At 45.0% G+C, this 22,500-nt stretch overlaps 2 protein-coding genes across 3 annotated transcripts in view; one reads left to right on the forward strand and one right to left on the reverse strand.

The window, feature by feature from the left end:
• LOC310991320 (disabled homolog 2-interacting protein-like) overlaps positions 1 to 10,228 on the forward strand; it is a 29,996-nt gene extending 19,768 nt beyond the window's left edge. The window contains exons 12-21 of the mRNA XM_083978976.1: positions 131 to 320; positions 486 to 763; positions 1,686 to 1,777; positions 2,883 to 3,362; positions 6,448 to 6,725; positions 6,813 to 6,926; positions 8,016 to 8,138; positions 9,318 to 9,397; positions 9,511 to 9,598; positions 9,697 to 10,228. Coding sequence (XP_083835102.1) covers positions 131 to 320; positions 486 to 763; positions 1,686 to 1,777; positions 2,883 to 3,362; positions 6,448 to 6,725; positions 6,813 to 6,926; positions 8,016 to 8,138; positions 9,318 to 9,397; positions 9,511 to 9,598; positions 9,697 to 9,867 — 1,894 coding nt within the window. The 3' untranslated portion in view covers positions 9,868 to 10,228. The remainder of the gene's footprint in view (positions 1 to 130; positions 321 to 485; positions 764 to 1,685; positions 1,778 to 2,882; positions 3,363 to 6,447; positions 6,726 to 6,812; positions 6,927 to 8,015; positions 8,139 to 9,317; positions 9,398 to 9,510; positions 9,599 to 9,696) is intronic.
• Positions 10,229 to 12,262: 2,034 nt separating this feature from the next.
• LOC310991335 (gelsolin-like) overlaps positions 12,263 to 22,500 on the reverse strand; it is a 24,097-nt gene continuing 13,859 nt past the window's right edge. For both annotated transcript variants that reach the window (XM_083979004.1, XM_083979005.1), the window contains exons 10-19: positions 21,729 to 21,857; positions 21,564 to 21,650; positions 21,181 to 21,314; positions 21,013 to 21,103; positions 20,099 to 20,269; positions 18,047 to 18,221; positions 15,912 to 16,033; positions 14,651 to 14,728; positions 14,490 to 14,550; positions 12,263 to 12,478 (exon numbers count right to left, since the gene is read on the reverse strand). In XM_083979004.1, the coding sequence (XP_083835130.1) occupies positions 12,315 to 12,478; positions 14,490 to 14,550; positions 14,651 to 14,728; positions 15,912 to 16,033; positions 18,047 to 18,221; positions 20,099 to 20,269; positions 21,013 to 21,103; positions 21,181 to 21,314; positions 21,564 to 21,650; positions 21,729 to 21,857 (1,212 nt within the window). In that variant the 3' untranslated portion in view covers positions 12,263 to 12,314. The remainder of the gene's footprint in view (positions 12,479 to 14,489; positions 14,551 to 14,650; positions 14,729 to 15,911; positions 16,034 to 18,046; positions 18,222 to 20,098; positions 20,270 to 21,012; positions 21,104 to 21,180; positions 21,315 to 21,563; positions 21,651 to 21,728; positions 21,858 to 22,500) is intronic.

The raw sequence follows: 22,500 nt of genomic DNA on the forward strand, positions 1-22,500 counted from the left end.
CAAGTTAATTTAAGTGGAAAGAGTTTAGTTTTGACTAGAAATAAGACATTTTGACAAGAAATAAGACAAATATTCTTGGAAAGATTTAGAGTTTTTGCAGTGTACTGACCTGTACTCCTCTGTGCTGCAGGTTTGGCACTAAGGAGGAGTACATGCTGTTCATGAACGACTTTGTGGAGCGGCAGTGGAGCAGCATGCAGCGCTTCCTGCAGGAGATCTCCAACCCCGACGGCCTGAACCACACGTCGGGCTTCGACGGCTACATCGACCTGGGCAGAGAGCTGTCCAGTCTGCACACGCTGCTGACCGAGCTCGACCAGGTGATACACCATGTGATAGCACCGGACCATTCTAGCGAGTTAGCCGCTCGCTAGAATGCTACTAAAACCGACTTCCGTTGTGGTGTGACGCAATGGATCATGGGAAAATAAAGTGGTGGATAGAAGTAAATGTATTGATCGTCTCTCTGTCTCTCTCTGCCTCAGTCGTCTCTGCTGAAGCTCGGCCCTCTCCCTCGGATCCTCAGGGAAGTGTCGGCGGCGTTGGCTCACCCCGGGGGCGTGGTCAGCCAGGGGGGCGTGGCCAGCAGCCAGGGGGGCGTGGCCAGCAGCCAGGGGGGCGTGTCCGTCTCCACCCCGGAGCCTCAGCGAGTGGTGTCTCCGCCGCCGCTGTCCCCTCCCCCGCTGTCCCCGCCCCTCTCCCCCCCCCTGGCCACCTGCAACCCCTCCATCGGCCTGCAGGGCGGCGTCGGACTGGATGGAGGGTCAGTGCTTCTCTTAGCCTTAGCAGTAAAGCAATATATTAAGCGGTGATATATATATTTAAGCATCAAAATTTGTTCAATCAAACCCACATAGTTTGAAACAACGTTCAAAACACACACAGCCAGTGTCACAACTAAGCATGAAGTCCGCTAGCTTAATGCTAACGTATAATGTAAAACACCATAGACGGGCTAACAGAGATTAGCCTCGCTATGCAGAGTCTGCGGTCAGTTTATAACGCTTGTCAGGAAATTTGCTCCGACGTTTGTTGTGGGAGTCTGTGGAAGCCGCGACCGGAAAACTCTGGCAGCCTGGACACATTTATTGATGCTGCTGCACTACTGCATTTATTTGGTAGCTACACCGGTCACTACTGCATTTATTTGGTAGCTACACCGGTCACTACTTGCATTTATTTGGTAGCTACACAGGTCACTACTTCATTTATTTGGTAGCTACACCGGTCACTACTTCATTTATTTGGTAGCTACACCGGTCGCTACTTCATTTATTTGGTAGCTACACCGGTCACTACTTCATTTATTTGGTAGCTACACCGGTCACTACTGCATTTATTTGGTAGCTACACCGGTCACTACTGCATTTATTTGGTAGCTACACCGGTCACTCTGGGCCGCTGTGGTAACGGCCATCTGTGACCGCAATGCATGATGGGATATCTTGCTCCGGTTAGTGACCATCGGATGTTCACTACATGTGGTGGTGAATTGTGGGATAGATTCAGTCACTAGATAGTGAACATTAATAATCACTAAACATTCAGACACCACTACAACAACTGGTCACTAGATAGAGAGGAGGGGGTTAGGACACAACCCTAATTTCTTTCTGTGTGTGTGTGTGTGTGTGTGCGTGTGCGTGTGCGTGTGCGTGTGCGTGTGTGTGTGTGTGTGTGTGCAGGCTGGTGGACTTCACCAGACTTCCGTCTCCGACTCCTGAAAACAAAGACCTGTTCTTCGTCACTAAAGGATCCAGCCTCCAGCCTGCATCAGGTGACCAATCAGCTGCTCTGTCTGTCCTGTGAGGTCATCCTGTGCTGATGATGTCATTGTTTTCATCCAATCAGCTGCTCTGTCCTGTAGGGCTGGGACGATATGCTTTTCTCCCGATTCGATTCTTCTACGTTTTTTTGGATGGCGATTCGATTTAAATTGTGATTCTACGATATTGCTGATTCTCTCTATGATTTTTAGTCTTTAGCATTTTTAACATTTATCTGCACACAAATACTGTAGGAGCCTATAAATTATCATACTCCATTATAAAGTGAACTTAAACCCTTCTCAAAACCTGGACTCTCTGTATGTAAAAAAGGCGAACAAATGCACATTGCACAATATTTAAAAAAATTCAACAACAAAAAAATAAAATAAAATAAAATAAAACAAATTTTCAAAAAAAAAAAGATTTTTGAAAAAGAAAAATCGATTTAAAAATCGCCAAAAAAGATATCGCGATATTTATGTGAATCGATTTTTTCCAAGAGTACCCGTATGCAGGGACAAGGGCGCCGCCATTAGCTCAGCTGATCCATACCGGAAGTCACGACCGGAAGTTGCTCTTCTTCGCGTGTAGTATCATTTCTATGTAGATAAAAAAAATAACTCAGTAACTCAATGGTCCATAATAAAATATTGTTTTCCAGCGGATATCTTAGTTACAACATGATTGAGCTAACTAAATATTTTTTTGCATGGATCGTTAATAAGTTATTGAGTTATTAAAAAACTCTGCTAACGGCTAACGGCTAGCGCCGCTCCTGCTGACAGCAGACCAGGAGTGAGAGAGAGAAAAAATAAATGAAATGTCCTTGCTCTGTGCTTTGGTTGGGTTTAGGCAATGAAGAAAGGAGTTGGTTAAGTTTAGTAAAAAGAGCAGGTAGAGGCTAGACAGGCCAGAGAGAGAGAGAGAGGGGGTTCTTAGAATAACATAGAAATGATACACACGAAGAAAAGCAACTTCCGGTCGTGACTTCCGGTGTGGATCAGCTGGGCTAATGGCGGCGCCCTGGTCCCTGCACACGGGTCCCTCTCATTTTTTCTGCCACCCCTACTTTCCTGTGAGGTCATCCTGTCCTGATGATGTCACCTCCTGTAGGTCTGCATGGTTCTCCGGCTGCCAGCTCTTCCTACTCGGAGCCCAATGAGAACGAGGCGTTTGAGATGACCAACGGCGGCCGGAGGGAGGGGCCTGAGCTGACCAATGAGAGCCGCAGCCTCTCTCTGGTCGACCTGCAGGACTGTTCCCCCGGCGACGGCCTCGACGACAGCCAATGGCAGCGCAGGACGGGGCTCCTCCCCCTCTCCTTCCAAAACCCGGTGTATCACATGACCGCCACGTCTCCACGGCAACCGCAGCAGCAGCAGCAGGCGGACACCACGCCCTCGGACGGCTCGGTGGGGTCGCAGGGCAACGTGGACGACAGGGTCGCCATGGCGACGAAGCCGGCCTTCCTCACCCAGATGTCGGTGGGGCTGGGCGGCGGCGGCGGCGGCGAGAGGACGTCGGCCTTGTCGAGCAGCAGCAGCGGAGAAGAGTATTCAAGACGAGCGCTGTCTCTCAGCGACACGCTCACAGGTACTGGACCTCTGCAGAACCACAACACAACATATAGGACCTATAGATCCTATAGGGCCACAACACAACATATAGAACCTATAGATCCTATAGGACCACAACACAACATATAGAACCTATAGATCCTATAGGACCACAACACAACATATAGAACCTATAGATCCTATAGGACCACAACACAACATATAGAACCTATAGATCCTATAGGACCACAACACAACATATAGAACCTATAGATCCTATAGGACCACAACACAACATATAGAACCTATAGATCCTATAGGACCACAACACAACATATAGAACCTATAGATCCTATAGGACCACAACACAACATATAGAACCTATAGATCCTATAGGACCACAACACAACATATAGAACCTATAGATCCTATAGGACCACAACACAACATATAGAACCTATAGATCCTATAGGACCACAACACAACATATAGAACCTATAGATCCTATAGGACCACAACACAACATATAGAACCTATAGATCCTATAGGGCCACAACACAACCTATAGAACCTATAGATCCTATAGGACCACAACACAACCTATAGAACCTATAGATCCTATAGGACCACAACACAACATATAGGACCTATAGATCCTATAGGACCACAACACAACATATAGAACCTATAGATCCTATAGGACCACAACACAACATATAGAACCTATAGATCCTATAGGACCACAACACAACATATAGAACCTATAGATCCTATAGGACCACAACACAACATATAGAACCTATAGATCCTATAGGGCCACAACACAACCTATAGAACCTATAGATCCTATAGGACCACAACACAACCTATAGAACCTATAGATCCTATAGGACCACAACACAACATATAGGACCTATAGATCCTATAGGACCACAACACAACATATAGGACCTATAGATCCTATAGGACCACAACACAACCTATAGAACCTGTAACAAACTTTCACAATGGCCCAGAAAAACACAATATTTAGAATTTAGAGTAAATTTAGAGTATTGAATCATGGGCTAGTTGAATCTAAGAATAAGTAAAGTAACATCTAATGAGTAGCCTAACTGTGTAACTGTATTTCACTAGTAGCCTGAGTCATGGTTATTCACTCCATCCAAATACAGCTGTTTTTGGCTCATTCTGATTTCACCCAGACCTCTTCACATGTTCCCATTCAAATAAGACCAGACAACAGAAATGAAGTGCAACTCCAACTGGAGCAGATATTTATGGTAAAGAGTGCACATTTCACCCTAGAAACCCCTTCATCGAGGCTCGGAGCGGAGCTTCAAACAAGCCGCCGCTACATGGGCGCTACCAACTCACAGCTGGGAGGGGGGGTGGTCACACACTCAACAAACTAATTAAATTAAACAAATCAGAAATAACAAGAGACAAATGTGGTTACAGCTGGGGTTCTTAAAAGGAGAATATATGTCACATATAAAAAAAAAGTCACATAATAAAAGAACACCAAATTATTTGGGGGGGTTTAAGATTATTTTAGGGTGGCTTCAGCCAGAGGCGGGGCGAGGGGCTTCAGCCCCCCTAAAATAGGCCTAATGACGCCAAAGACGGTTTATAAACCAAGACCTTTCATGACGAGTCAGCTTCCTGTATGATGTCACTAGGCTTCTGCACGGCCACGCCCCTTTAGAGAGACCAGAGGCAGCTTGGAGTGTATTGATTCCTATGGGACAATTTAATGTGAACACCGATTATGGTCGGGTCTTTCTCCCCACGGTCACTGAAGCAAATTTTTTTTTCACAAGCCACATCTCTTCTGAACATTTTGACACCAAAATGGTAATTTTCAGACGGAGAGATCAGGAGAAAATCCACTTTGTTCCAGACCTGTCTCTGTCTCTACGACACACTCTCGCGAGATTTGGCACCAATCTCCTAGGCAACGTCAAACAAACGGCCGCGAACTCCCGTGAAAATGATTTAAATTATTTTCTTCATGCTAAATATTACTGTTAGTAGTGTAAATATTTAATGTTATCATAAGAAAATATAAATATCTCACTTTCATCTACCTAAAAATTGTATAAATCCACACACACGTTCACAGACGAGGTGGTGACGGTTGGCCACGCCCATTTAGAGAGACAGGAAGTGAAACTGACGGTTGGCCACGCCCACTTAGAGAGACAGGAAGTGTCACCATTTCATATCATTGGAGCAGCCGCTCATGGAGGATCTTTCCATTTATTGAATATCTTTGATGACACCACTGACCTGTACGGAACCTATCCACCACTTTCAGGAGAACGACGCTGGGTGTCGCCATGACACTCCATTCATTACATCTTAGATTAACATTAGCTGGGCTAACCGTTAGCTGTTAGCCGTTAGCAGTGTCTTAAATAACTCTATAAACGCTCCATGAAAAAACTATTTTCTCCAGCGGATATCTGAGTTCCAACATGACTGAGCTAACTGGAGTAGTTTCATGTCGTGTCCCACAACGGGAGGGTTTTAACAGCTGACGTCCTGCTGTTAGCTTAGCTGCTGCTGTTAGCTGTCTGTCTAGTTACAAAAACGTGCACACAGAAATAGTAATGTTTGTTCAATAATTCGTTTTCTAGACTTAACAAACATCAGATTTAGTCCAAACGGTTTTGGCAGCCCGGAGCCCCCACATTTGGTACCTACACCGGTGGCTAACGCTACCAGTTAGCCGCTCGCTAGAACTGGTGGCTAACGCTACCAGTTAGCCGCTCGCTAGAACCGGTGGCTAACGCTACCAGTTAGCCGCTCGCTAGAACTGGTGGCTAACGCTACCAGTTAGCCGCTCGCTAGAACTGGTGGCTAACGCTACCAGTTAGCCGCTCGCTAGAACTGGTGGCTAACGCTACCAGTTAGCCGCTAACGCTACCAGTTAGCCGCTCGCTAGAATGCTACTAAAACCCACTTCCGTTGTGGTGTGACGCAATGGATCATGGGAAAATAAAGTGGTGGATAACCACTGTACCTGTATCGAACCTACATGTCCATCGACCCCCCCCCCCCCCCCCCCCCCCCCCCCCCCACTAACACCTGTCTGTTGTGGCTCCGCCCCCTCCCAGGTAGCTCCGCCCCCCCCAGACAGAGCTCCTCGGGTCCACAGCGACGCATCGACCAGCCTCCTCCTCCTAACTCCGCCCCCCCGGGTCCTCCTCGCGGCCGCACGCCTCCCAGCATGCTCAGCGGCGGGGGAGGGGGCGGGGCCTATCCCCCCCGCCCCGCCTCTGGGAGCATGATGTCATCCAGCCCTGATTGGCCGAGCAGCGGCCAGTCACGGCTCAGACAGACGTCGTCGTCGTCTAAAGGAGACAGTCCCGAGAAGCAGCGGCCCGCCGCCAAGGTAACCGGACTGTTGCTATGGCAACTATGACGGCGTCCTGTGGTATCCATGGTAACAACATCAGTGTGTGTGTGTGTGTGTGTGCAGGCCCCCTCCCCCTGCGCGCTGGACCGGACCGCCGCCTGGCTGCTCAACATGAACTCCGCCTCCTCCTACGGCGAGACGGAGGACGATCGCCATGACGACCCCGTCATAGAGAAGGTAAGCCTCCTCTCTGCTCCTCATCTCTCTTTCTGTCCCGCTCTCCTATTGGCTGATCATTGACAGTTAGGGGGCTTTCACACCTACCTCGTTTGGTCCAGACTTTCAGACTTTCCTGATAGTTCGGATCAAATTGACAGGTGTGAAAGCTAGGCTACATGCTTTTTTTTTTTTTTTTTACATTGACCCGAATATATTTTTTTCCGTCGAAAAAGACGGATATTTATCAGCGGGTGACACCAAACAACGTCTGCCCCAGCAAGTCAGAGCTTTTATTTCTCTCACTCACACACACAAGAGACCTGGAGAGATGCAGCCGCATCTGACAGGAGGATCGTGTGTGTGTGTGTGTGTGTGTTCCCCTCCAGTACAGTTACAGCTGATCTGATCGCTGCCGCTCTCATCAATGAGAGCATTTTCGCCGCGGCACGACCCTCTTTTTTCTCTCCTTTCTTCAGCTCCAAACTCACTCTTCTGCACCGTGATTACAAACCACAACGTGCTTTCCAGCACTATTTTTTTTTTTTTACACATATTTTAATTTTAATTTTTTCAGAGCACTTCCTATGCTCTAACGTCAGATGCACGCTCATCCACAAGCCAATCACTGACAATTATAAGCAGGCGCAGCCCTTGTGGGTAATGATGTAGGTAGATCCCCATCTCTCTTTCTGTCCCACTCATGTTTTTCGGCAGATCTCCTACAGCTAGTGGCTCTCGTGTGAAGCCTTCAGCTCTGCTCTCTTACTGGCTACTGGCCCTTTGTGACAGAGACGGCCCTATATTTACACGCAAAACTGAGATTTCTTGAATATCTGAATATACTCTCTATACCACGCAGCTGGTGTTGCACCTGGATCTTTCTATTTTACAACATCTGAGAGAGTTTCTCTACTCTCACGCTCCGTCTGTCCTGTCTCTCTCTCCCATCAGTCATTGATTACTATATTATACCGTTTTTTCCCTGATTTGGCATATCCCATGTGGCTTCTGGTGGTTCTACTGTGGCTGACTCTGTGTGTATCGTGTGTGTGTGTGTGTGTGTGTGTGTGTGTGTGTGTGTGTGTGTGTGTGTGTGTGTGTGTGTAGTACCAGCAGGAGGTAGCTCTGCTGCAGGAGAAGCTGCGCGTGGCGTCTCTGCGTCAGGAGGAGTGTGAAGCTCGACTGATGGTCCAGGACCAGCAGAACCAGCGCATGCTGCAGGAGTACCAGGTAGGAACAGCATTGTGATGTCACAGCCACATGATGACATCACAGTCACACGACTCGGGTTTTGTTTAGTTTAGTTTATTAGGGACAGTGTGCAATTACATTAATCATTTAAAGGGAAAAAATGAAAAGATGGTTGCACCAGATTTAGCTCCGAGCTAATTTCCATCTGTCGTCCCTACACATAACATAAAAGTAATAAAATACACAGAATACAAGCTACTATACAAAGGTGAGGCATAAACAGACACAGTTATGGTGCAGACACACCAACTCCAGCGGCGACGGAACTTCGCCGAGCGCACCGGCGAGTGGGCGGTTCTGTGTGACGTGGTGCGGAGCTTGAGTTTCGCTCTGCCGTTTCCAACATGGCGGCCGCGTCACAAACGATCTCATTTTACAGTTAAACAACACACTAAAGTATGTTTCTGAAAACATTTGAGGCGGGAAATGTGTAGTGCAGTAACAGAATCTGTATTCATGTTTGATCAACACGGCCTAGTAAGATAGTTTGAACGAAGTTTCTGAGCCGGCCGCATTGCGTTGGACGGACGTTATTTCCATAAAGTTCATTTGCAACCGAACGATCCAACGAACGCACTGTGCAGGTACCACACAAAAAGTCACATACCCAAAGTTACTGTTACTATTTCACACAGAATCCAGACGAAACTAGAGGTAGAGTCGACCCACAAGAGATTGTGACTACGCTGCTGTGCAACTCTGTAGAAGAGTGACGTTGTGGAGAGGCAACCTGTGATGAAGGTTAACTATCTAGTCTTCAGTGGCTTCCCGGGAGGCTCCTTTAAACGTTGAACTCTGCGAGTGAACACTGGACCAAGGCAAGGCCCACTGCCACACAGAAAACGTACCCACACCCAGGTTTCACCACCAAAAATAAGAAAGGCAAAACAACAAAGTGGCAAGAGTCTCTCTCTGCCCGACTCTCAAGCAAACACAGGCAGGCAGTTAAATCATAGAACATCTCGAAAAGAAGACTACTACCTCACACAACAGCTACAGACTCATGGTTGTTCGATCCAGGACGAGCCCCCAATTGTTACGCCCCAGAACTTCGTTGGCCCAGTGTAGTGGTGCTGATTGTGTGTGTGTGTGTGTGTGTGTGTGTGTGTGTGTGTGTGTGTGTGTGTGTGTGTGTGTGTGTGTGTGTGTGTGTTTCAGGCTCGACTGGAGGACACAGAGAGTCGACTGAGGAGACTTCAGGACGACAAGGACCTGCAGATGAACAGCATCATCAGCAGGTGAGACACCTGTCTGTCTGTCTGTCTGTCTGTCTGTCTGTCTGTCTGTCTGTCTGTCTGTCTCTACCTGTCTCTACCTGTCTGTCTCTCACCTGTCTGTCTTGTCCCTGCAGGTTGATGGCGGTGGAGGAGGAGCTGAAGAAGGATCACTCTGACATGCAGGCGGTGGTCGACTCCAAACAGAAGATCATCGAGGCTCAGGTGCCTGTCTGTCTGTCTGTCTGTCTGTCTCACCTGTCTGTCTCTCTACCTGTCTCTCTGTCTCTCACCTGTCTCTCTCTCACCTGTCTGTCTCTCAGGAGAAGCGGATATCGAGCCTCGACGCGGCGAACACGCGCCTCATGGCGGCGCTGACGCAGCTGAAGGAGCGCTACGCCGTGACATCCCAGAGGAACGGCCTGTCTCCTAGCAACACGTCATCGCTTCAGATCACCGAGAACGGAGAGTTCCGTAACTCTGGCAACTGCTGATCTCTGATTGGCTGTGACTCTGTGGGGGGGGCGGGGCTGAACCGCTGGCAACAGGACGAACCCATCGACCAATCAGAGCTGTCCTAGTCACCGTAGAAACTGTCAATCAACCACCACCTCTTACAGCCATAGACCTGACCTCCGTTGCTAGGTTACCCTCAGTTACTGTTTCTGTTTTGCATGTTTTTTTTTCCCAAAGTCTGACATCACTTCCTGTTTCCTTTGGTACTTCCTGTTGAGCGCAGCGGTTAGCCTAGCTTAGCCTAGCTTAGCACAAAGACTGGAGGCGGAGGGGAAACGTAGCGCAGCTTAGTTTGTGTTGTTCCACTGGATTCTACTGGTTTTAATGTAAAGCTCAGATTTTATTGTACAACAGTAAAAACTCTTTAAATTGTGATGAATAGTTTGTGAACACACACACACACACACACAGACACACACCTACACACACACACAGACACACACCTACACACACACACACACCTACACACACACCCTGTGGTTCTGTCTCTGTTCTTCTTGTTTGTTTCAGATTCTCTTCTTGTTATTTATCAACATCAGTATTTATAAAGATCCAATAAACTATTACACAGTCAGCTGTTGCCGTGGTGATGAGTGACAGGTGTCGTGGACGTTTTTAGCCGTTTGCTGGAAAAAGGAAAAACAAAGACAATGGGGAGACCTACACTGCAAAAACTCAACATCTTTCCAAGAACATTTGTCTCATTTCTAGTCAAAACTAATCTCTTTCCACTTAAAATAAGACTCATCACCGACAAATGAACTTGTTTTTAGATCATTTTCACTTGTTTCAAACTAATTTTCACTTGAAATAAGTAGAAAAATCTGCCAGTGAAAGCAAGTTTTTTGTGTTTGTAATAAGAAAGAAAAACTTGCTCCACTATCAGATTTTTCTACTTATCTAAAGTGAAAATCTGCTTGAAATAAGTAAAAAAAAAGTGTCTAAAAACAAGCTGCTTTTTAATGTGATGAGTCTTATTTTAAGTATTTTAAGTATAATGAGATTAGTTTTGACTAGAAATGAGACATTTTGACTAGAAATAAGACAAATATTCTTGATAAGATTTTGAGATTTTGCAGTGTAAACATTGATACATGAGGATATTGTGTTTAGGTGAGAAGTTAAGAGGTCTAGTCAACACAATTTAAAATACAAAAGGTTTTTAATATTGATGAGAAAGTGAGAGATTGGGTGTCTCAGGTAGGCTACTTGAAATGCAAAGAAATTGGATTTACACTGCAAAAATTCTAAATCCTACCAAGAATATTCGTCTTATTTCAAGTCAAAATGTAATTTCTAGTCAAAATAAATCTAATTATACTTAAAATAAGACTCATCACATTAAAAAGCAGCTTGTTTTTAGATACTTTTTTCAAGCAAATTTCCCACTTTGAATAAATAGAAAAATCTTATAGTGGAGCAAGTTTTTCTTTCTTATTACAAGCACAAAAAACTTGCTTTCACTGGCAGATTTTTCTACTTATTCATTCCAATTGAAAATTTGTTTGAAACAAGTGAAAATGACCTAAAAACAAGTAAATTTTTAGGTGATGAGTCTTATTTTAAGTGGAAAGAGGTTAGTTTTGACTAAAATTGAGACATTTTGACAAGAAATAAGACAAATATTCTCGGAAAGATTTTGAGTTTTTGCAGTGTACAATTACAATTAAAGTCTGGTATCTTGGTGAGAAGGTGGGAGGTTGGGTATTTTACAAAGGGGTTGAGATTACAATGACACGTATATACTGCCCCATGCATCAAACTGGTCATAAACGGAGAAACACACACCGCCCATTTGTAGGAACTGTCTCTTTAAGACGAGCAGATAGCACTTCCTCCTTTCTGTGATGTCACACACAAGGTAACTCCGCCCACCGGGACCAGTTTTTTTTTTTTTTTCAATTCTTATGAATGCAGCTTAGGTTTAAGTTACTTGCCTGTGATTGGCCCGACCACACGCGGAAATACAGAGACTGTTGATGAAAAACTGTCCCTGAAGGCAATGTGCATCAGAGGTTTTACATGAATTTCCCTCTAAAACAACTCTGTGTGGTAACGTTGTGTTATTATCTCATAGCGTGGTGAATGTGCAGCTCACAACTTGTCCACCAGAGCGTTGTGGAGTTGTTGGATTGTGTATTTGATGAGTTTGATGAGGGAAACCAAGAAATCCCATAATGAGCCTCCGTAGCGTAGCTCTGAGCAGCTCACGGCTCTGCTCCGCCGTTCTAAAAACAGCTTGCACCGACAATTAAAGGTAACGAACCTACTGCTATGACTATAGGGATTATGGTGATGGGCCAGTTTGACTAAATGTTGAACTATCCCTTTAAAACAGAGGAATATTCAAATGTACCATTACACACACACACACAGGTTTCACTGTAAGGTTTATTCATGTGTCATGGTGGAACAGGAAGTGATGTCACAGGTTGTCAAGGAAACGCTGCAGCGGGTCGGCGCTCCAGAACTCCGTGTTCCATCCCAGGAACCAGCCGGTGAACGTCGGCGGTTCGAATCCCTGTTTCACCGTCACCGTCGGCGTGCGCGGGTCTCTGCCGGCCGGGTCGCTCTCCACGTAGCGGGCGGCTGCACGGGAAACAAGGTTCGTTTTATTTTTACAAATCATTTTAAAATACAAAATACAAATTCAATTCACAATATACAGTCGACATGAATGAATGAATTTATTTCGGTATATCAAGCTTATAAAACCGAAAGGGTGTAGGTTGAAGCCAAAGCTTATATACTCCTACCCCTTTTACCTTAAAAAAAAAATATATATATACTATATACGCATTAATACAAAAGGATCAGATCACAGACATTTGAAATTAATCAGTACACTTACATTTCTGATCACAACAAAATAAAGATTTGTACACAAAATAGTACAAAATCATTGAACTTAATTTTCCATACTGTAACGAGAAACTATGATGTTCTTCTAAAGGTTTTTTTTAAAGCTGACTAGAGTACAGCATAATTTAATATTTTCAGGACAGTTATTCCAGATGTTTTAACCCCTCTAACAGAAAGACAGTGATTTTTTACAGTAGTTTGAGTCTTTGGTTTCTCAAATAATACTAGTGGTCTTCTCAGGTTCTAACTGGAATCCTTCATTTTAAACAGATTCTGGATATCTGGAGGAAGAAGTTTATTTTTTGCTTTGTACATGGTTTGTATTGTAATGTAATCAACTAAGTCCCTGAATTTCAAAATGTTCAGGCGACTAAACAGTGGGTTGGTCGGCTCACGGAAAGGTTTATTACTGATGATTCTTATAGCCTTTTTTTGCAAAAAAAAAAAGAATTTGTATTTGTTCTGTATGTGTTTCGCCAGACCTCAATGCAATATGTCATATAAGGGGCTGATCTTGTAAAAAGGGATAAAACCCCAGAAGCTTCTGTAGCTGATGAACGGGGCCCAGAGGCATCAAACAACAATATAGTATATTATGACAATAACAATTCCTATGTCTAACCTACAATCTCACCTAACCCTAACCATCTAAGGCAATTCCATCAGTACAAAGAGTTTATGGTTTAATACAATAATGACACAATATCAACTCATCAGGCACAGGTACATGAAACAAAAAACAGCAAGCGGAGCTTCATTTAGACATAATTCAGCAGCAGTTTTTGTTTTAATCTTTTTTTTTAAAAATAGTCAGTGATGCAGACTCTTTAATTGTGCTCTCAACCTCATTCCAAGTCTGTGATCCTTTAACGGTCACACTGAGACTTGTGCATTTCAGTTTCCATCTCTTTCCCTTTAGAAGTTGTTTTCCTCTCGTGTTGTGTTCATGAGCGGGTAAAGAAACTGGGATGAGATGGCAGAGTCTGTCGTTGAGTCTAAATGCTTCATCACACATCACACAGGTGTTATGGAAAGTGTTACATTCAGTGAGTTTCAGAGGTAACTGTAGAAAAGAGGATCAGAGGAGGGATTAAACACAGGCGGCCGTTAGCTCCGCCTAGAGCGCTGTAAAAGAGAGTAAGGACACCACCATTGACTCCCGTGGTAAGGGTTTAAGGGTTTAAGGGTTTAAGGGTTTAGGGGTTTAAGGGTTTAAGGGTTTAAGGGTTTAAGGGTTTAAGGGTTTTGCCCCCTAGTGGCAGGATATGGGTATTGCAAAAGCGCCCAGAAAACCCATTCACTCCAATGTATGTGTGTTGCCCACTGGCTTGTAAATGGATGAAAACGGCCGTGTTTTTGTTTTTAGGTGTCTCGGTCATATCAGATTATACTTATAATTTATTTATTACAAAATGTAGATTGAAACATTCATGTAGACAACTGTTTTTTTTTACTCTCCTATGTGTTAATGTTTCTCTGTAAAGGATCCTCAATGATGCTATTAACGTGGGTGATCTATAAATGTCCTTAAATTATTGAAAACACCACACTGCTCATTCACCAACAATGCAGAGATGTCAGTTCTTTTGCAAAACCCATATTCCTCCACCAGGAGGCGCTGCCATTGGACCAATGCTGTCCTTACTCTCTTTTACAGCGCTCTAGCCCCGCCCACCCAGATGGCCGTTAGCTCCGCCCACCCAGGTGAGGCTGAGCTGATACTTCCTGTCTGACTCACCTGACGCCGCCGCCTCCTCCTTCTCCTCCTCGTGAGCCTCCTCGCCGATCCAGACGAACACCTGCGGCAGGACAGAAGGACAGGTGGTCACCGTGGAGACCAGGTGGAGGCCTGTAACCATGACAACCGTGACAGCAGCAGCAGCAGCAGCAGAGACTCACCTGGTCCCAGGCGTCCAGGATCATGACGTCATCAGGAGCGAGGTCGTCCTGCGTCAGTTCACCGGGAACCTCCTCCATCTGGACACAGTGACATCATCATCATCACACTGTGACATCATCACACTGTGACATCATTACATGACCTCATCACCATAGATATATACACATATGCTGCGTTCAAAACAACTCGGAAGTCGGGAAAAAAAACGAGCTCCGAGTTGTAGAAAATGAATTGAACGGCGTCGAACTCTGAAATTACAGGTTGGAAACTCTGGTATCATATCAGAGCTCCGACTTTCTGACTTGACGTCACAACAACATCAAAACATGGCGTCATGCCCTCGTCTTAAACGGTTAGAATTTAGACATTTGAAGTTATTTGTTGAGGTTTTGATGCATATTTTTGTGTATTACTGCAGTAGCCGATATGAAATACGTTTATATGAAGCTGTGATTGTTGTTTGGTGTGAAATTGTGTTCCTCGTATGTGATGAAATAACGTTTAACTGTCATCAAGGCTGTAACATTATATGTGCACTCATCTGCAGCGTCTCCTCTCCTCCACAATAAACATCATTTACTGCTGCACTGATTTTTACTATTCAGCTTTGAGCCACAATACAACAAACTTCCTTCAGGTATCCAGGTTTTATTCTCCCGAGTTCCTGCAGCGTGAACGCAATGATGTCGGAAGTCGGAAATTTCCGAGTTGGGGATTCTGACCTCCGAGTTGTTATGAACGCAGCATTAGATGCCGCCTTCTGCTTCTCAGCGTACGTCAACACGGCGGCCATCTTGGTGAGGGGTTTCTGACCATAGACATATAAATGTCTGACCAGCAGTCAGACCAGTCAGACCCTGTACAACACATTTCAGTGTGTTTATGCATGTGGGTGTGTGACTGAGTATGGAAGTGTATGTTTAATACATAGAAAAAAAATTATACATTTAAAAAAAAAAAAAAAGTTTTTTTGTTTTGTTGTTGTTGTTGTATCATAAATATGTGTCTGACATTTATAATAACCAAACAGTTGAGAATGGGTTGAATATTCAGTGAGTTGTGGTGATTTTAATGGTTGATAGACGTCTGATGCAGGAAGTAGACACGGCTTCCCCCTCACCAAGATGGCCGCCGCGTTGACGCATCGTTCCAATGGACAGCAGCGTCAGAGGAGGCTTCTATGTGTATATATCTGTGTATATATATATAATATGTGTATATATATATGCCTCATCACACCGTGACCTCATGATGACGTACCAGGAAGTTTCCGGTCTTGTTGGAGCAGGCGAACAGCCGTGGAGGATGAGCCTCCATCTCATTTTCCCGCCGCGCCGACCGACAGTAGTCCTCCTGTCCACCCAACGCTTCCCAGAATGCATCTGCACACACACACACACACACACACACACAGGTTGGCTGAACCAAGGAGAGGATCAGACGACACACTGGCGGCCATCTTGTGTCAGTTTCCTCCCTTGATGATCCAGTCATGTGACACGACACGTCCATTAGTGGGGCAGATAAGCTCATATATGGAAGGAATTGTGCGTTTTAATGACTAAAGCATGAAACTTTCAGCATTTCATCTACATACCCCAAGGTTTAATTTCAGACGTGGAACCACTTTGGTGGCTGACCTTTAGGGGTCTTTAGGGGTCTTTTTCCACATTATTCCCCATTGGAAACCTATGAAAATCTGGGAAGTAAATCATTACCAATAAATTTCTTCACCATTGTGTTTAGGAAGGTGTGTAATATCATGTAATAAAATGTTGAAATTCAACTCCAGTGGGAAACCCCCTAAAAAACTACTCAAAGTTGGGGTACCCGTGCAGATTTTGCGAAAATTCCGTGATTTTTTAAATTTGGCCTTAAATATCTTGTGAGGGGTCAAACTAGAGGTTTTTCATGATTCTGAGTTGATCGCCAACATTAGTTTTTCAGCCAAAACACTTTTCAGCCACACCCACTTTTCCTGCTCATCGGAACCCCCACTACCACCAATAGAATGTATTGCAGAGAAGCCATTCTTTAGCATGGCAGAGGTTGTGTTACATAATACTACTAAATACTCAATAATATAACTTATATTCATCGTCTGTATAACGTTGTACAAGAAAAAAGGCTACAGAATATAAGTTATATTATTGAGTATTTAGTAGTATTATGTAACACAACCTCTGCCATGCTAAGGAATGGCTTCTCTGCAATACATTCTATTGGTGGTGGGGGGGTTCCGATGAGCAGGAAAAGTGGGTGTGGCTGTTTTTTTCCACCAAGGAGTGTTTTGGCTGAAAAACTAATGTTGGCGATCAACTCAGAATCATGAAAAACCTCTAGTTTGACCCCTCACAAGATATTTAAGGCCAAATTTAAAAAATCACGGAATTTTCGCAAAATCTGCACGGGTACCCCAACTTTGAGTAGTTTTTTAGGGGGTTTCCCACTGGAGTTGAATTTCAACATTTTATTACATGATATTACACACCTTCCTAAACACAATGGTGAAGAAATTTATTGGTAATGATTTACTTCCCAGATTTTCATAGGTTTCCAATGGGGAATAATGTGGAAAAAGACCCCTAAAGACCCCTAAAGGTCAGCCACCAAAGTGGTTCCACGTCTGAAATTAAACCTTGGGGTATGTAGATGAAATGCTGAAAGTTTCATGCTTTAGTCATTAAAACGCACAATTATTTTGCTTATCTGCCCCACTACATATATAGACATCACTGTAACTATTTACATAATTAGTGCTTTCAGCATTCACACTATTGTTCTTCCTCTCCGCCATTTTCTTTATACTTATTATTAGTGTGAATGCTGAAAGCATGTAAAAACGGGCTATACAAATAAAATTCCCTTGCCTTGCTTTGCCTATGGGACTTCACTGGCAGAATTCACCTCCCCTACCCCGCCTTCAATTGGTTACAGGTGTTCGTTATCTCATTGATTACTCGTACCAGTTTGCAGCACATCATCACATTACAATGAATGACAACAGTCTTGAAAACAGTGTGCTCTCTTTCATTCCAACTATTCAGCTGTCATTGGACAGTCCTTCATTCCTGATAGTATAAAGCTCATTGTAAGTCAGGTCCTCTGTGGCCATGTGGTTAGTGTGTCAGGTTACCACTCATGGCATTGTGGGTTCAATTCCTTCCTTGGACATGTTTCTTGCATGTCATTCCGCATGTCTTTGTCAATTTATTCTGCTAATTCAGCATGGTTCAGCAATGGCTTTCAGCATTCACACGCATTTTCCGTTAGGAAATGCTGTTTCTAGTTACTAGTGTAGTTACTTCATGTACATTTCTATGAAAGTAAAGTATTCTAGTATCAGAACCAGAACTGTATCTCTATAACTGGTTGTTATGGTAACCGCTGCTCACCTGGCTCCTCCCCCTCCTCCACCCGGCCAGGTGCGACCTGCAGCACCTGGCTCAGCTGTCCGGCTCCCCGGGCCTCAGTGGAGCTGCTGCTGCCGCCGCGCCACGACCAGCAGCCGCCGGGCGCCACCAGCACGAAGACGTCACTGGAGTTCAGACTGGAGGACGACACGTCCACCTGAGGACATGGGTTATACTGGTTTATACTGGTTTATGCTGGTTTATACCGGGCTATACTGGTTCATACTGGTCTATACTGGTTTATACTGGTTCACCACGACCAGCAGCCGCCGGGCGCCACCAGCACGAAGACATCACTGGAGTTCAGACTGGAGGACGACACGTCCACCTGAGGACACGGGTTATACTGGTCTATACTGGTTTATACTGGTTTATGCTGGTTTATACCGGGCTATACTGGTTCATACTGGTCTATACTGGTTTATACTGGTTCACCACGACCAGCAGCCGCCGGGCGCCACCAGCACGAAGACATCACTGGAGTTCAGACTGGAGGACGACACGTCCACCTGAGGACACGGTTTCTACTGGTTTCTACTGGTTTCTACTGGTTTCTACTGGTTTCTACTGGTTTATACTGGTTTATACTGGTCTATACTGGTTTATACTGGATTATACTGGTTTATACTGGTTTATACTGGTCTATACTGGTTTATACTGGTTTATACTGGTCTATACTGGTTTATACTGGTCTATACTGGTCTATACTGGTTTATACCGGTCTATACTGGTTTATACCGGTCTATACTGGTTTATACTGGTCTATACTGGTTCACCACGACCAGCAGCCGCCGGGCGCCACCAGCACGAAGACATCACTGGAGTTCAGACTGGAGGACGACACGTCCACCTGAGGACACGGTTTACACTGGTTTATACTGGATTATACTGGTTTATACTGGTTTATACTGGTCTATACTGGTTTATACTGGATTATACTGGTTTATACTGGTTTATACTGGTCTATACTGGTTTATACTGGTTTATACTGGTCTATACTGGTTTATACTGGTTTATACTGGTCTATACTGGTCTATACTGGTTTATACCGGTCTATACTGGTTTATACCGGTCTATACTGGTTTATACTGGTCTATACTGGTTCACCACGACCAGCAGCCGCCGGGCGCCACCAGCACGAAGACATCACTGGAGTTCAGACTGGAGGACGACACGTCCACCTGAGGACACGGTTTACACTGGTTTATACTGGATTATACTGGTTTATACTGGTTTATACTGGATTATACTGGTTTATACTGGGTTATACTGGTTTATACTGGTTCAGACTGGTTTATACTGGTTTATACTGGTTCAACTGGTCATAACGGTCTATACTGGTCTATTTAAGCAATATATCACTCTTGTCTGTGGTCTATGCTCATTATACCACGGCTAAGGGGCGTTGTTCGGCCCAACGCGAAGACAACCCCCTTAGAGTGGTAGAATGAGCATAGACCACGGACTGGAGTGATATATTGCTTTTATAAAACGGTTACCAATAATGACAATATGAAAGAGGGATACGCATCAATTTCATGTAGTTTTCTTCCAGCAGAATAAAAATCTGTTCCCAGCTGTCCAGATGTTAGCTCCAAGTAGCTCTGTCACTGCTCAGTCCCCTCTACCATTGTTAACCCTCTGGAGGTCAAAGTTCACCTTCAACATGTCAATTACACTACTTTACTACATTTTTAACATCCTAAAAACATCAACTGTCTTTGGCTACGGACTGCAACAGTCAACTTCCATTCATACCAGTCATACGTGCCTGAGGCGGAGTGATAGCCTACGCTGTGATAAGGCTTTAGAATAGTAGCCGTGGTTTATGCTCATTATACCACGGTTAACAACCAATCAGATCGACGGATTTCACCTTTACGTTTTATAAACTGGATTATACCGGTCTATAATGGTCTATAATGGTCTATACTGGTCTATAACGGTCTATACTGGTCTATACTGGTCTATACTGGTCTGTACTGGTCTATAACGGTCTATAACAGTCTATACCGGTCGATACTGGTCTCTCACCTCCACAGCTCTGGTGTTTCCTGCTGTGTTGGCTCGGACCTGGAACAAGCGGGTCTCTGGCTCCTCTGATGGGCCGTCGTCTCTGGAAGTCCCGCCCTTGTACACCACCATCGGCTCTCCTCCGAACAGGCTCATGAGGTGGGCCGGCTCTTTGCCCTGGACCACCCTCACCTGCAGACAGGTGACAGTTAACCCTTCTCCCCCCAACACAACCTGTGGAGCCACGCCCCCTGTTGCTCCTGTCTCTGTAACCTACTACAGTTATAAACAGACCTGAAAATTAAGACAGTATCAATAGACTGAATCTCCTTGTTGTTTACATTCTACTTCCTGGTAGAAAACCAGCTGTAATGTGAACAAGATCAATAGTAACGAACGAGAGTTTAGCTATATATCATATTTTTCACGCCCTATCACCGTTTAGACAAATCTGAAATGATTGAAGAAACATTACTATTTCTGTGTGTGTGTTTTGTGTTGCTATGTGTTGTATTTATTCAGTTTGGGGGAATCACAGTGTCTAGAAAGCATCAGTGGCTCAGCTGACAGGGACAGCTAACGGTAGCTAAGCTAACGGTAGCTAAGCTAACAGCAGCTAAGCTAACAGCAGCAGCTAAGCTAACAGCAGGACGTCAGCTGTTAAAACCCTCCCGTTGTGGGACACGACATGAAACTACTCCAGTTAGCTCAGTCATGTTGGAACTCAGATATCCGCTGGAGAAAATATTTTTTCATGGAGCGTTTATTGAGTCACTGAGTTATTAAAGTTAAACAGGTAGCTAACCGTTAGCCCTGCTAATCTATGATAACCATGACTAATTACAAAAACATGCACATAGAAATAGTAATGTTTGTCCAATCATTGGTTTTATAGACCGGTCCGGTCCGGTCCGGTCCGGTCCAGAGTGACGTACCTGCGTGGCTCCGCCCCCCAGCTCGTCGTCCAGCGCCACGGCCAAGATGGCCGAGGCCCCGACCTCGTCCTGGCTAGACTCCGCCCCCTGCCTGCACACACACACACCTGGTTAGTTACCGTTGCCGTCGGGGGGAGGGGCTTACGGCCAGGTGAGGTCACCACTCACCATATGTAGATGATGTGTCCGTTCCTGTCTCCATGGTGATACCGGTACTGGATGATGTAACTGTCTCCTCCGTAGAACTGGCCGAAGATGTCCGGGTCCACCGGGACTTTGTCTGAGCCCTCGACACGCCACAGCTGCAGACAGACAGGTAGGGAGGGAGGGTGAGACAGGCAGGTAGGGAGACAGGTAGGGAGGGTGAGACAGGTAGGGAGACAGGTAGGGAGGGTGAGACAGACAGACAGACAGACAGGTAGAGAGAGAGAGACAGACAGACAGGTCGGGAAACAGAAAGGTAGGGAGACAGGTAGAGAGACAGACAGACAGACAGACAGGTAGAGAGACAGACAGGTGGACAGACAGGTAGAGAGACAGACAGGTATCACCTGCTTGTCTCCCTCTCCTCCGTCCACCATCCCGTGCTGAGCTGCCATGGCGTCTGATTGGTGGAGCGTTGAGGCGTCAAACGGCACCTGTCCAATCAGAGAGTTAGAACCGGTTCGAACCGCTCTGGTGCTGATCTGGCTGCTGATTGGTTTAATGGTTTATACCTTCTTAATCTTCGCTATCTGATTGGACACGTAGGCCGTTCCCATGCCAACGGTGTCGTCAGGATCCCTCCAGTCCTGGAAGAACTGTTTGAAGAGCGGAGTCTCTCCGTGTTCAGGGAGGACCTGGACCTGGAGGGGGGGTCAGTGTGTTTCCATGGAGATAGACATTCAGAATAAACGGCTATCAGAATAAAAATGTGTCATGTAAACACTCCCCTCAATGAGTCCTCGCCTGTTACATCACTGAGCAGCGTTTTGGCTACAATCATGCTATAGCAAAATGGTTTGGGGAAGATGTATTTATCTGTGACTGTTGAAATCTTTTCAATGTGTAATTAAAATACTCCCTTTCGCCCTGTTAAGGACTCATTGAGTCCTCGTGATGGTGAAGTCATAACTTTTTTATAGTTTTTTTTTTAAGATCTTTGATAACCCCTAACCCATTTAAAGGGATACGCCAAAAAAAAATTCTTTCATGTCTTGCCTCACTCCCGAGTCCTTGACCAGCAGATAGACACCATCCTTTCAACTGTGCGTGCAGTAACAAGGGAGATAGAGCCGTATCGCCGTAATTAGCTTAGCTCAAACACTGGAAGTGTATGGGTAGTTCAAGCAAAGACGCTTTATTTTGGTTCAAGCTAGCTACATCGAGGGTAGGTTAGCTTCCTATTTCAAAGGAAAAGCACAAATTCTATCGTCATGGTTTTCTGTATGTAAAGGGCAACGGGTGTTTTATTTTGTGAAAGTAACCGGAAGTGCGTCGGTCACAACG

Source organism: Trachurus trachurus (genome assembly GCF_905171665.1).
Source record: "Trachurus trachurus genome assembly, chromosome: 9".
Taxonomy (NCBI): Eukaryota; Metazoa; Chordata; class Actinopteri; order Carangiformes; family Carangidae; genus Trachurus; species Trachurus trachurus.